Source organism: Phalacrocorax aristotelis, chromosome 6 (assembly GCF_949628215.1).
Source record: "Phalacrocorax aristotelis chromosome 6, bGulAri2.1, whole genome shotgun sequence".
In the NCBI taxonomy this organism is placed as follows: domain Eukaryota; kingdom Metazoa; phylum Chordata; class Aves; order Suliformes; family Phalacrocoracidae; genus Phalacrocorax; species Phalacrocorax aristotelis.
This window is the reverse complement of record NC_134281.1, coordinates 17267918-17281057: the sequence shown is the minus strand read 5'-3', so window position 1 is coordinate 17281057 and position 13140 is coordinate 17267918. Positions and strand designations below refer to the sequence as shown.

Sequence of the window (13140 nt, the reverse complement as noted above, 5' to 3'; positions counted from 1 at the left end):
CCCTCAGCTTTGGCCAGACCTGAGCTCTGGTCTGTCCAAAAAAAAAAACAAAACAAAAAAACAACCCCAAAACCAAATCCACTTTATTTACATAAATTACAGAAAAAAAAATACTCCTGCTCACAGAAAAAAATCTACTCTTTAAGACATGGTTGGGCTTAAATACCTGGGTCCTGTTACTCACCCTCTGCCCCCACTGTACTCTTCAAGCTCTGTAGGAGCTGGGGGGGGCAGCGGGTATTCAGCCGTACTCCTGCCCTGTGTTCCATGAAAGGGTGAGAAGCACTACGTACACCAAGGGGAGAGATGGAGGGGGCTTGGGCCCAGCCCCGCAGCGCTTGGTGGCTTTCCTGGGGCCAAAAACGAGGAGGAAAAGGTGAAACTGTGTAAAGGGCCCAGGGAAGTGCTCTGTGGACTGGAGAGGGATGATATGGGTCATGGTTTGGCACAGGGTGGGGACATGACAGGGACATTTCCTGCACCAGGGAAGTGGGGGGTGTGGGTGACACGGTGAGGACAGTGTAGGCCAGCACAAGGCTCAGCTTGGAGGGATTGGGACATGGGACAGCATGTCTTGGTGCAAATGAAGCGTGACTTGGTGTGGCTCAGCAAGAGGGAGTGAGGTTGTGCACCACAGCTTGGCGGAAGAGACAGGGGTCTTGCACCATAGCTGGGGCAGGGGATGGGGAATGTGCACCACAGCTCACTCAGTTCAAGGGATGGGCTGTGCACTAGGGCTCAGTGCAATGGATGGGGGGGACAGTTCCCAGGGCTCAGGCAGGGTCTGGGGGATGTGCAGCACAGCTTGGGGCAGGGGCTGGGGTGATGTACACCATGGCTCAGTGCAGGTGACGGCAGGGTCGTGCACCATGGCTCAGTTCAAGGGGTTGGGGATGTTCAGCATGGCTTAGTGCAAGGGGTGGGGTGGGGGATGTTCACCATGGCTCAGTGCAGGGACAGGGGCTCCTGCACTAGGGCTCAGTGCAGGTGACAAGGGATGTGTAACATGGCTCAGTGCAAAGGAAGGGTGACACGTACCATAACCCAGTGTGTGGGATGCGTAGCTCGTGCTGGGGTGGGGGCTGAGCCTCCCGGCTGCCTCTGGCTCCTGAGTGGGCCATGCCACAGGTGCCGCTCTCCCTGGGGCGGGAGCTGGGGTGCAGTGCAGCCACAGGCAGGAGTGGCAGCACCATGGCCTGGGCCTCCCTGGCCTTCACAAGGATGATGTCGTGGAATCCACCACCTCATGGCCGTTGCACACTGTGGGCACGTACTGCGAGGCCGAGCCTGGCCAGGAAGGCAGCAGTCAGGGGCGGGCTGGGGTCTGGCAGCAGCAACCTGCCAGGGCATCCTACTGCAGTGGGAGATGGATGCCCAGGAAAGTTCATCACCAGGGGCTGGGGTGGAGGCTGCCCAGGATGGCCGTGTACCCCCAGGGTGGCAACAGCCTCCTGGGAGTGGTTCTCCCCGCCCCAGCAGACTGCTGCAGCCTTGGGGCTTGCAGCCACGTGAGACAGGGGAGATGAGGAACAGGGGCAGAGCCAGGGATGAGCTGTACAGGGCACAGGATCCTCTGTACCCCTGTTTCCAGTCATGCCCTACCCTGCACCCCAGTTTCTTTCAGGGTCCTATGCTGGGGTGCCCCCATGTCCCTGCCAGGAAGGGGGCGCTGCCCCCCCTTTCTCAGCCCCCCTGCACTCACCATGGGACTGGCTGGAGCCAGCAGCTGCCACGCTGAACCGAGCAGTACCCACGCGGTGGCTGGCCACATTCTTCTGGGGCTGGAAGAGTATGATGTGGAGCTTGGGGGTGAAGAGGCAGCCGAGGACCACGGTGCCGCTGAGGCTCACTGAGATGCACATGGTGGTTGTCTGGACCTGGAGACAGGGGTGGGTGTCAGCTGCTCCTGCCGTCAGCCCTCTGGCCCAAGCAGGGAAGGATGAAGCCCTTGCTGTGGCACCAGCCAGCCCCTACTGGACAGAGGCTGCTGCCTGCACCCCACAGGCACATCCCACCCCATACCAGGTCCCTCTGTCAGGTTAGACCCACTGAAGACAGATGGGTACTGCCCTGATGGGGACACACTGTTCCTGCAAAGGGGGTGCACCCTGAACAGCATCCCCCCTCTCCCCCCAGCCTTGCTAACACCCCTCACTCCAGTGCCTGCTCCCACTAGGGGATGCAGGTCCTCTCTGGAAGACCCTGACCACAGCCACCCCCACACAGTCTTCCAAGCCTGGCAAGTATGTGACTGGGCACCTTGCTGGGACAGGTGGGTGAGGTGCTGCAGGGTGCACCCTATGCTCCCCTATCCTTGGCACTGCTCAGCTCCCTGTGTGGCTAGCATTCATGCTCTGGGGGTGTGTGGGGTTGTGTATCATGCCTTTGCTTAGGGAGGCTGAAGGATGGCTATCACTCCTCCGAGGTCAGGTTGGGGGGTGTGTGTCTCTGGAGGTCTCAGGGACATTTCCCATCCTTACCCTAGCAACAGTCTGCCAAGAGGGGGGGCAGGGTCTTCTACCCAGGACTCACTGCCCCTCAGCCACACTTCACCCAGTAACAAACACCCCAGTGCAGAGGTGACCATCACCAGGTCCATGGCCAAAGGCACTTCCCCAGCCCACACATCTCCTAGCCACAAACACTGTGGGGCCCAAATCACCAGGACTGCTCAGATCAAGCCCTAGTAGAGCACACTGCCCCCCAAAACTCAGGCTCTTACTCGGTAGTCACTGGAGGTCACGTAGAAGATGGGCAGGAAAGCCAGCCAGATGATGCAGGTTGTGTACATGGTGAAACCAATGAACTTGGCCTCATTGAAATTTTCTGGGCATTTCCGTGTCTTGAAGGCATAGACCGTGCAGAGGACAATCAAGAGGACATTGTAGGTGAGCGAAATTAGCATGTTGGAGTCACGGTTGTTGCACTTGAGGGTGACAATGTACCTCTTGTCAGGCTCAGTCTCCTTGCCTGTGCCAGGGGTCTCCACCAGCAGCCAGATGATGACGATGATCAGCTGGCAAGAGATGAGAGCCATGCAGATGACCACCTGCGATGTGGGGCTTATGAACCGGGGGCGCTGGACCCCCTCCTTCACCCCGCTGAAGATCCTGGCAATGCGATTTGTCTTGGTCAAGAGGGCCGAATAGCAGACAGCGAAGGACGTGCCAAGCCCCAGGCGCCGGAGTGTGCACACCTCAGTGGAAGGCTTTGCGATGAAGATGAAGGTCATGCTGTAGCACATAAGGACCCCAGTCAGGAGTATGTAGCAGAGCTCCCGGCCAGAGGCCTTCACGATGGGGGTATCATTGTTCTTCATGAAGACTCCAAAAACGAAGAGGGTGGAGATAAAACCCAGGCAAGAGATAGTGACAGGACCAATGGCCCAGACATCTTTCCAGCGGATGTACTGTTGGGGCAACTCATAGCAGCCATTCAGGGTCCTATTGGGCCAGTAACCGAGACCACAGTCCATGCAGGTGAACTCATCCAGCAAGTACTCGTAGGGCTGGCAGGGGATGCAGATCCAGCAGCATATGTCTCCAGGCTGCATGCTCTTTATCTCATTCTTCTTGCAGGGGTCACTGCACTGGGACACAGGGATGGAGGTCTCAGCCCATGGGATGAGGCTGGTGTTGAGGATGAGCCCCTCAGCCCAGTAGCCCACTTTCTGATACAGATACCGCCCATCCATGTGGTGATAGCTGAAGATGTTGTAGCGTCCTATCCCATCACCATAGCGGTCAAATCGAACAACACTTCTGGTGTCTGCTGGCCTGAACGGAGCTGGAGAGAGAAGAAGGGGAGATGGTCACTGCCTTTGGTCAGGAGAGCGCTCACTCCCAGCGTGGAGGCAGGACTTCTTCAAAGGGTCACATCCCACCATGGTCACAGGCAAATGTCCAAACTGTTGCCTGCCTTCACTCTCACAATTGCTGCCTATGCACACATTAGGAGCAGGAAAGCAACAGTGGAGAAGAACTATCTTCTCACATGCCTAAGAGCTCAGCATCCCCAGCCAGCTCTGCAGGGACAAAGATCAGGATTTTGCAGCCTCCATGGCTCTCAGTGACACCTGGGTAGCCGGGCTCAGCCCATATCACAGAGGACATACTTCTAATTCATCCCCAGCTATGTAGGATTGAGGGTCTCCCTCCAGTTTAACCCCTGAAAAGTGAATAATTCATGATGTTTGCAAGTGAGGTCTCCAATGACCCACATTCCTGGAGAGGCCCCTGTGCGGCTGGTTTCACCCAGCTCTAGCAGGATGGAGTTGGTCACCAGCTTCTCTACACTGGGGACAGAAGGCCTGGATTGCCTCCCAAGGGTGATGGTGGGCTGTTGGCATCCTGGGACAACCACAGCCCATGGCACAGGGGTCTCTGGGTGTGGGCAGGCTGAAGGAACTGAAGGGCTTTGGGTCAAATATGGGTCTCCTTCCTCCTCCCTGCCCCTCCGCCCCTCCCTTTCCAGTTAGGCAGCCAAACCCTGTCTCCATCTCTGGACTCACCATCAAAATTAACATTGAGCATAAAGTCCTTGTAGAACCTCTTGCCATTGACAGGCTTCATGGCATCGCAGAGCTTAGTGGCGTTGGGGCATAGTGCCTGGTGCATGTTGTGGAGAGAGTGAGCCATGGCATAGACCGCATTGACCACAAAAGTGATCTTGGACTCTGGCTCAAACTTGCCTGTCTTGAGGGAGTACCGGCTACAGTCCTGCGTGTGGAAGCTGCACTTAAACTTCTGCTCCCAAAACTCACGAAACCAGGGATTACGGCTGTTATTGTAGGGGTTGAGGTTACGGAAGTAGGCAGCGAACTCCTTAATGGGGTAGGCTGCCAGCTCAATGGTGATGGCTCCCTCCGCCACTGCTTCGCTCCCGGCTACCACGCTCTCCAGGGCTCCCCACCCATCACTGGCCACCCACATAAAGGACACATTGGCTCTCTGGGCAGCTGCCAGCAGCTCCCGGGCGTCTTCGCTTCGGGTGAACAGCACAACTACTCTGGCATTGGGCTTCTGCAGCAGAGCCCGGACCACTCCATCATAGGTCTTCTTGTTCATGGAGCGTCCCACCTTCTCTGAGGTGGCGATGCAGATGTTGCGCATGCGGGCTTCTTGCTCAAAGGCCTCAATCCCTGTCTCCCCGTAGTCCCCCTCTGAGGCCACGGTGGAGACGTAAGTCCAGTTGAAAAAGCGGAGGATCTCTGCCATGGCTTTGGCTTGGTAGAAGTCTGGCGGGACAGTGCGGGCAAAGTAGTCATAGCGGGACTTGTCGCTGAGCTTGGCACTGGTGGAGGCATAGCTGATCTGAGGGATCTGGAAGAGCCGCAGCAGGTTGGCCACCTGCATGGAGGAGGAGAGGTGAGGGCCCGAAGGTATGCCCCAGTGAGGGATGTTCACACCAGAGGGCCCCTGGCCAACACCAAGTGTTGCATTGTGGGGCACACGACCATGGGGCTGATGAGAAACATCCCCCCACCCAGGGGGTCCTGGCTGGTGGACAGACAGCACATTCACATGGTTGCCTGAGTCCTCAGATGTGCTTATTGCTTTCATTTTTTTAATCTTCCCCTCTGAAATTCAGGGCTTGTGGCAAAAGCAGAAACTCCCTTGTGGGTGACCTGTGGGTGATACTCACAGGCAAAGAGAAAGCCAGGGTGCTTGGCAGCCCCACGGCACAGGGGAAAAGGGCTCTGGGGGCCAGGAGCTGGGTGCAGAGCACCCCCACCCCCCCACCCCAGAGCTGGGCCTGGGGACCAGCACCTGCGCATCCCACATCAGTAGCCCCAGTGGGACTGGGACCTTCCAGCTGCTTTGCAGAAGCTCTCATTAGCTTCAAAGGGGGAAAAGCCCCACTAATGAGGCTGTTAAAAACCCAGGCTCTAGAAGCAGCAAGGGCGGGCTTGGATGTGCTGGTGGGGCTGGTGCGCCTACCCACATCTTGCTGTTCCCCAGGCAAGAGACAAGGCTTAATTAACGTGGACAAGCCTTCTCTACAACAAAGTCCCCTAAGGGCAAGAAGGGCTTCAGAGCAGCAATGCTGTTTGCACAACTGGAGCTGCCAGCTGGCCATGCTGCCCCAGTGCTGCTCATGCTTGCCGGCTGTCGCATGGACTGCCCACACCACCACCTGCCTGCCTGGGGTTGGGATGGTGCCCCTGGCCGTGGCGACATGCAGCGTTCTCCAGCAACAGAAGGGAAAAGTGCCTGCGTGGGCTGGACCGGAGTGCTGCCTCCATCACTTGCCCCAGCTTCCTCTGCCCCATGGCTGGGGGGATGTGAGGACCCAGGACCTGCAGATGGAGTACAACATGCCCTGGGGACTTGTTAAATCTTAGCGAATGTGTGGACCACCAGCAGCCCCGGGGACTTAGCTGGCCCCTTCAGCTGCCTTCATCCTCAGGGGATGCTTTGCTCCCTGCCTAAGCTGGCCCCTGGGTCTGCAGAGCTGGTGATTTTAGGGACTGAGCTGCACCCCACCCAGGGTGACAGCCTGGTCTGAGGCTTGAAGTGCCTGTTCCAGTGTGACCACTGGGGATGTGGGGACAGTGGCCCCCTGTGCCCACCCTGCTCCAGCTGGGCAGCCCTATGTCTGAAGACCTGCAGAGGCAGGTGCCCCCTTGCAGTGGGCTGCCCCTCATGGATTGGGTTTGGGGGGCAGAGGGGACAGTGTTCTCTTGCACTGAGCAGCTCTGCCTGCCAGGAGCAGTGTCCCCATGTCCCCACTGAGGTGTCTCCGGTGCCATTCTGACATCAGGATCATCACTGCCATGCGGGGGGGTGTCCTTGCACCTGGCTGCCCACCTGTCTCACAGGGAACAGGGCCCAGGGGGCTACAGGTGAGCAGAACTCCACTCATGCGGCACAGCTGCCCCCAGGAACAGCCACCCATTAGGTGCCAGGGCACTGCAGCAGCAACACCCCCCAGCACTATGCTGGCCAGGAAGGACTGGGACAGCCATGGTGCAGCCATGGCCATCCAGGCCTGGTGGCGTGGACAGCTGGTCCGCCTGGCACTGGAGGTTGCAGCCCGCAGTGCCTGATGCATTCAGGCGTGGTGGCATCATGCCATCACCCGTCGGCGGGAAGAGCAGCGCCTGCAGGTACTGGCAGCATATGTCAGGTGGGAGAGAGCCAGTGTCCTCCTCCAGGCCCATGCCAGGACATGGCAGGCCAGGGACCGGTATCAGTGCCACCGGGAGGCGGCTCGCACCATCCAGGCCCACTGGCGGCGGCGAGGGACACAGCAGCATGGTGGCACCAAGGACGGCGTGGACCTGAGCATCGAGATTGTCCTGGGCTGAGGAGCTGCACTTGCTGCCACAACCCCAGGAGTGGAATAAATCCCGTCCCCACATGGGATGGATCCACCGGTTCAGCTCCCATGGCTTATGGCGGATGGGGGTCTCCCCGTAGCTCCTGAGGGGACACCAGCCACCATCAGGGCTACAGTCCCCCCCCACGGTAGCAGAGAGATGGCTCTCTCAGGTGCCAGGCTGGCATTCCCTCCCCATTGCAGAAAGGGGCACAGCACCACCACAAGGGATGCAAGAGCATCGCTGTGCCACACTGGCAGCATCATCATCACACTGCTACGGGGGTTTTATCCCCCATCCCTGTTTCTGCCAACCCCCCAGCCCCATCCGAGCCCCTCTTGCCTGGGGGGTACCTGGATGGAAACATCACTGTAGGAGCCCCCGATGACACCAGTGATGGCGGTGGGCACATCATCGTGGACAGCATAGGAGCCATCAGGGCAGATATGCTCGGAGCCATCCACCCTGGTGAGGGAGGCGCGGACAAAGTCGAGGGACTGCTCAAGGGCATAGGTGTCCTTGGAGCAGGTGTCAAGGATGTGGGCGCCCAGCCTCACCCCTGGCAGGATGCTCCCATCCTTGTTGATCTCATCCAGAGCAAATAGCATGGCCTCCAGGCGTTGGATGCCCCGGTGCTCATTGATCTTGCCACAGTCTTCACTTCCTGCTCCTTTCTCGTGGATGGGGAAGAGGCCCCCGATCACCAGGTCCCCGTCCGTGCTGATCTCCTTCTTGCCAGCCATGCCATGCCTGGCGGCCAGGCAGGTGGCCAGGCGCATCAGCCACAGCCAGGCGGCCAAAGGGACTGCCATGGGGTGTGCTGGCGCCGGCCAGGGGACCTGCGCCACCCCGTGTCACCTGCTGCCACCTGTCAAGGTGAGGGCAGGCAGTCTCCAGGCATCAGGTATCGAGGGGTGGTACGACGTGGTGTCAGTGGGAGTGGGGTTGTGCCATCCCAGCAGAGCCCTTGGCACCTGAAAAAGCAAAGAGAAAAGCTGCTGGGTCTGTGGGCTGCAAGGTGAGACAGGGACTGCTCCCAGGAGCAGTGCCAGTGCTGCACGGGAGGGCAAGGCACGAGCCTGCCCATGCCCCCCACCTCAGTGCCCTCCCACCCAGGGTGTCCTTAGGAAGGAACCCCCACAGAAGGGCCAGCTGAGCAGATGCGAAACTCCCGCAGTGACCTGGGACCCCCAGGACACCCGCGAATGACACAGACCCCAGAGGACATGCAGGGGTGCAGGGACCAGCCCCACCACAGCACTCCCTGGGATGCATCAGCATGAGCAGGCGGGGCACGCGGCTGGGTTGTGCAGCGGCACCAAGCAGAGCAGCCTGCCGGGGGGCAGCTTGCCGACCCCTAAACGTGAGGGGTGGGGGAAGGAGCCAAGGAGGTCACCCGGGGTAGGGATGTCACCTGGGGCAGGGAGCCCGGGTTGGGTGGGCAAAGCAACATCATCAGGGGTGCCAACAGCTCCCGACCTCCAGCTAAGAGCACTGACAAAAGCAGCTGGCCATGAGCCTGCCATGCCCCCAGAACCCAGCCACCACTGTATTTTAATCCCCATCTCACACTCCTGGAGCCCACCTGCCCTGCTGCTGCCCCCAGTGCTGTCTGTGGCACTGCGGCCAGAGCAGGGACATACCACTGGCTTCATCCTCCCACAGCACTGTGCAGGGTGGGCTCTGGCAGCCGTGGTGCTTTAAAGCCTGTTCTCTCACCACCGCCCCTTCCTTCCCTGTATACTAAATTCAGAGATTTCAGTAAAAGTGAGAGCCAGGTTTGCTGACTCCCTCTGCAGAAAGCACAGAGGCGCAGGGGAATCAAAGGCTTTTGCAGCAGGCAGGCCCTTTTTTGGCAGGAGATGCAGTCCCCTCAGAGATTGGTTGTCTTTTCCCAAACAGCAGGAGAGATTTGTTTCCCATTTGAAGCCGACTGCTGAAATCCCACAGGGCCAGTGTTTTGGGGGCTGTGGGAGAAAGAGACTTCCTGACAGCCCAGAAACCTCAGGCTGTTTGGCATGGGAAGCTGCTGGTGCTGCGGCAGGTCCTGGGGCTCACCCACAGCCCAGCAGAGCAGGATGCTCGTGGGGGCAGATGGGATGGGAGGGTGATGCTGGGGAGTGCTGGCCCCCCTGCATCCCCCCACAGCTGGTTCCAAGGAAGGACACTTTCCCCAAGCATGAGCAGGGCACCCCTTGATGCCCGTGCGGTGCTCCTGGACAGGTGATGCTCTTGGCTGGAGGAGCCCTCCAGCAGGCAGTCGGAGCTGGAGGTGATGCCCAGAGGGATGTGGGCAGCAGTGTGGCACAGGTCATAACAGGGTGGGGTGGTGAGATGCCTTTAGACCTTCTCCTCCTCCATGCTCTGAAGCGCCTGCCCCCAGGTACTGTCTGCCTGCAGTGAGCCCCCAGCCAGCTCAGGGCATCTCCTACCTGACCCCTCAATTTGAAGGAGTTGGGGAAGAGGCTGAGGAAGGATCCCTGCCTTATTTCAGGCAGTGAATGCTTTTGAGGGACCCAGGGTTTCCTCAAGCAGGAAAGAGGCCGCAGGTACATGGATTATTGATGGAGCCAATCAGTGGCAGGCTGAGTCCAGCACCGGGAGCCTAGCTCCTTGGCGTCTGGCTCTTCTGGGGCAGCTGGCAGGAACCACCAGATGGAAGGCACCTTCAGGCAAAGCTCTCCCAAAAGGGCAAACCATCACCCAACCTGCAGTGAGCCCCAAAGAACACTGTGAGCAGGGCTGCGGCTATCCTTGCAGCTTCTCAGCTGGGTTGCATGGTGCCAGGGGGAGGACAGCCCTGTGGGAACATCTGGAGAATATCTGGGGAAGTGAAGTACCCAGCAGGACAGAGCCAAGTCCAGCCCAATGGCCGTGGTGCAGCAGGAAGGCTCCCGCTGGCTGCTGGCAGTCTCCCATCCTGAAAGCATTGACACGTAGGATGGGTGAGAAGGTGCTGTTGCTCCTGCATGCCCCAAGCACTTTGCACCCACCCCCTACCAGGAGACCTGATCCTCTCCAACACCAGCACCCTTAGGGGTGGCATGGGGCAAGTGTAAGAGCAGCAGTGCTGGGAAGGCGCAGGGTAAGCCCGGCTTCCACCAACCACCATCGTTACCTCCCCTGGGGGTCCCCAGAGGTCTCACTGCCACTGCACTCTACCAGGATTCCCATACCTCCATTTTGCCCCATGGCCTGTGAGCCTCGGTGCCCCGTGGGGCCAAAGCACCTGCCCTGGGGAGCTCGCCCCAACACCTCCCAGTACCCCAGCCATTCGGCTGCTCTTGCTTAGTCTGGTGGGAACATGGGTGGTCAGGGAGGCGACGGCAAGAGGAACTGGCACAGCCCTGGCCTGTGTGCCCCAGCGGTGAGGTGAGAGAGGAGGAGGCTGCCTGCCCTACCACAGTCCCCCGAGGGTCACGGGCTGGGCCAATCCACCCCAAATGCCGTCCCAAACCCGCCCTGGTGTCCGGCTGCCCCGGCAGCCCCCGCCAAAGCCACTGGTCTCCCCGGCCGGGGACAGCTGGAGGCGGGACCCGGGTGGCGGCAGGAGGGGCGAGGGGGTTCTCTCCCCGCCGTGCCGGGCGGTCACCCCCGCTTCCCTGCCCCGGTGACAGCGTGCAGCCCCTGCCCGGGGCCGGGGTCGGCGGCGGCGGGGTCCCGCTGGGTGGCCGCTGCAGGGGTTGGGGCTGCCGGGGCACCGGGGGAACGGTGACCCCCCCCGAGCCCTTCTCCCCGAGACCCGCAGCCCGGCGTCTTGCACAGGGCAGGGGAGAGCCGGCGGGACCGGCCCCGGTGGTCCCCCGCCGCGGCCGCACCCCCGGCCCAGCCGGTGCCGGCGCCCGGGCTCGGCTCCCCTCCTGCAGCACCGGGAGCCCCGACACCGGCCGCCGAGCCCCGCCGTGCCGCGGCCCCGACGGCTGAGGGGATCGCGGGTCGCCGTGACCCTCCGCCGCGGGCACCGGGGCTCTGGGGGCGCCGCCGGGACACGGCGCGGCCCGAGGCCACAGGGACGGGCGCGGCCGGGAGCGCCGGGGTGGGACCGCAGCCCTTACCTGGACCCGGCGAGCTGTGCCGAGAGCCGGTGCTGGTACCGGTGCAGCGGTTGCCTCGGAGCTGCGGCTGCCGCCGCCTCCCCCTGCCGCCTCTGACACTCTGCCAGCCCAAGCCGAGCGGAGCCGCTCCGCCCCCCGACCGGCCCGCCCAGGTCCCCACCCCGGCCAGGCCCTGGTCCGGCCCGGCGGGCAGCGGCACCGGCAGGACCGGAGGCTGGCAGGACATGGGCAAAGTCGGGGAGAACATGGCCGGATCCAGGCAGTGCGCAGGCAGGACATGACCAGAGGAGTCAGGACACAGGCAGGACACAGCCAGAGAAGGCAAGACACAAGCAAGACACAGCCAGATCCAGGCTGGGCAGAGGCAGGACATGGCCAGAGCAGGTAGGACCAGATCCCCTGCCAGACCCGGCAGGTCACAGCTCAGCGCCTGCTCCCCCAGACCCACAGCCCCCCGTCTCAGTCCCAGTCTAATGAGAGGGGTCCCAACCCCAGCTCCACAGCCACAACCTGGTGCCCCTGAGGCCATTCCCCCCCTGCACAGCACAGCCCCCCACCCAGCCTGCCCCCTGCTCCCCAAGCCCGAGGGGCACCCAGGGGCCCAGCATCACCCCACCAACCCCTGGACACCACACAGCCCCTGGCACTCACCGTTGGCCCAAGTACCAAGCTGGGGGAAGGCTTCAGACAATGCTGCCTGAGCTGTCTCCACTGAAGGCAGAGGCAGCGGCTGCATTTAGTGTTCCAAGTCACCACTTGCCTAAACCCCTTCTGGAGCCATTTGGCCATCCAGGATCCCACTGCGCTGTGTCCCCATTGGTCCCATATTGGCAGCCTGGCTGTCCTGTAGAGTTCTGCGACTCAGGGATAAGAACGGGACAGGAGATGGCACAGGATCTGTAGGGATGGGCAGGGGACAGGGATGCCTCTGGGCCACCACCCCGAGTAACCACCTCACCACCCCATGCCGCAGTTTGCCCACTGCCAGCTGCTGTGCTCACAGGCTGCACGTTAGGGCACTGCAGCAAGAGTCAGACCTGCTCTGTCCCCCACCCCCACAACAGTCTTGATTTGGGGGGGCGATAACCCAGGACCCCTGTGGCAAGGTACCCCCTGGGGTCCCATGGCACCAGGACCCCAGACCCTGCCAGCCTGTCTCCTTTCAAAACTGCTAGCACAGACAGAGTGAGGCATCAGGGAGAGGAGGGTGCCCGGGCTGGGGGACCTCGCCACTGCTGGCCAGCGGGGACAGAGAGCTTGGGAGAGCTGGAGATATGCAGTGCTGAAGGACATTGGCACTGCCAAGGTCCTGTTTCACCACTGGCAGATGGGACCTGGCATGAGCCTTGCACATACTCCAGCACTGGCTGCATCCTCCTGGCTGCTGCTTTGGTGCTGCTGACAGCAGGACAATGGCAAAGCCTCCCCAGCCCCCATCTTTGGTGGGGTTAGGGGACAAGTAGCATTAGGATCAACTGCCTGGCTCCAACCCTGCCGGAGCCTCAGCCAGGCATAAATATTTCAGGGGTCTTGGCAGTTTTGTAATAACTGGCAACAAAGATAAACACCGGGAAGAGCAATATTTTTCCATGTGGGCTGGAGTTTAATATTTTATCACTCAGAGCACAAAATATTTATGAACAATCTCATGTCAATCCCTGGCTGAGGACTGATCATGACCTTTCCAAGCCAGGGAGGACTTGCACCCCCACCTGAAGCCCCGGTTTTGGGCCACCACATCCGACCACTGGGGAACAAGCCCTG

The 13140-nt window shown here is 60.7% G+C and overlaps 1 protein-coding gene across 1 annotated transcript; it reads right to left on the bottom strand.

Moving 5' to 3' along the window:
* Window positions 1-231: 231 nt before the first annotated feature.
* GRM2 (glutamate metabotropic receptor 2) lies at window positions 232-11469 on the bottom strand. The gene is made up of 6 exons (XM_075096224.1): window positions 11377-11469; window positions 7675-8295; window positions 4511-5348; window positions 2723-3786; window positions 1703-1877; window positions 232-1287 (listed from the first exon to the last, which is right to left on the bottom strand). Exons 2-6 carry the CDS (start codon window positions 8131-8133, stop codon window positions 1214-1216), a joined length of 2610 nt encoding a protein of 869 aa, XP_074952325.1. The 5' UTR covers window positions 8134-8295; window positions 11377-11469; the 3' UTR covers window positions 232-1213.
* Between the last annotated feature and the right edge of the window lie 1671 nt (window positions 11470-13140).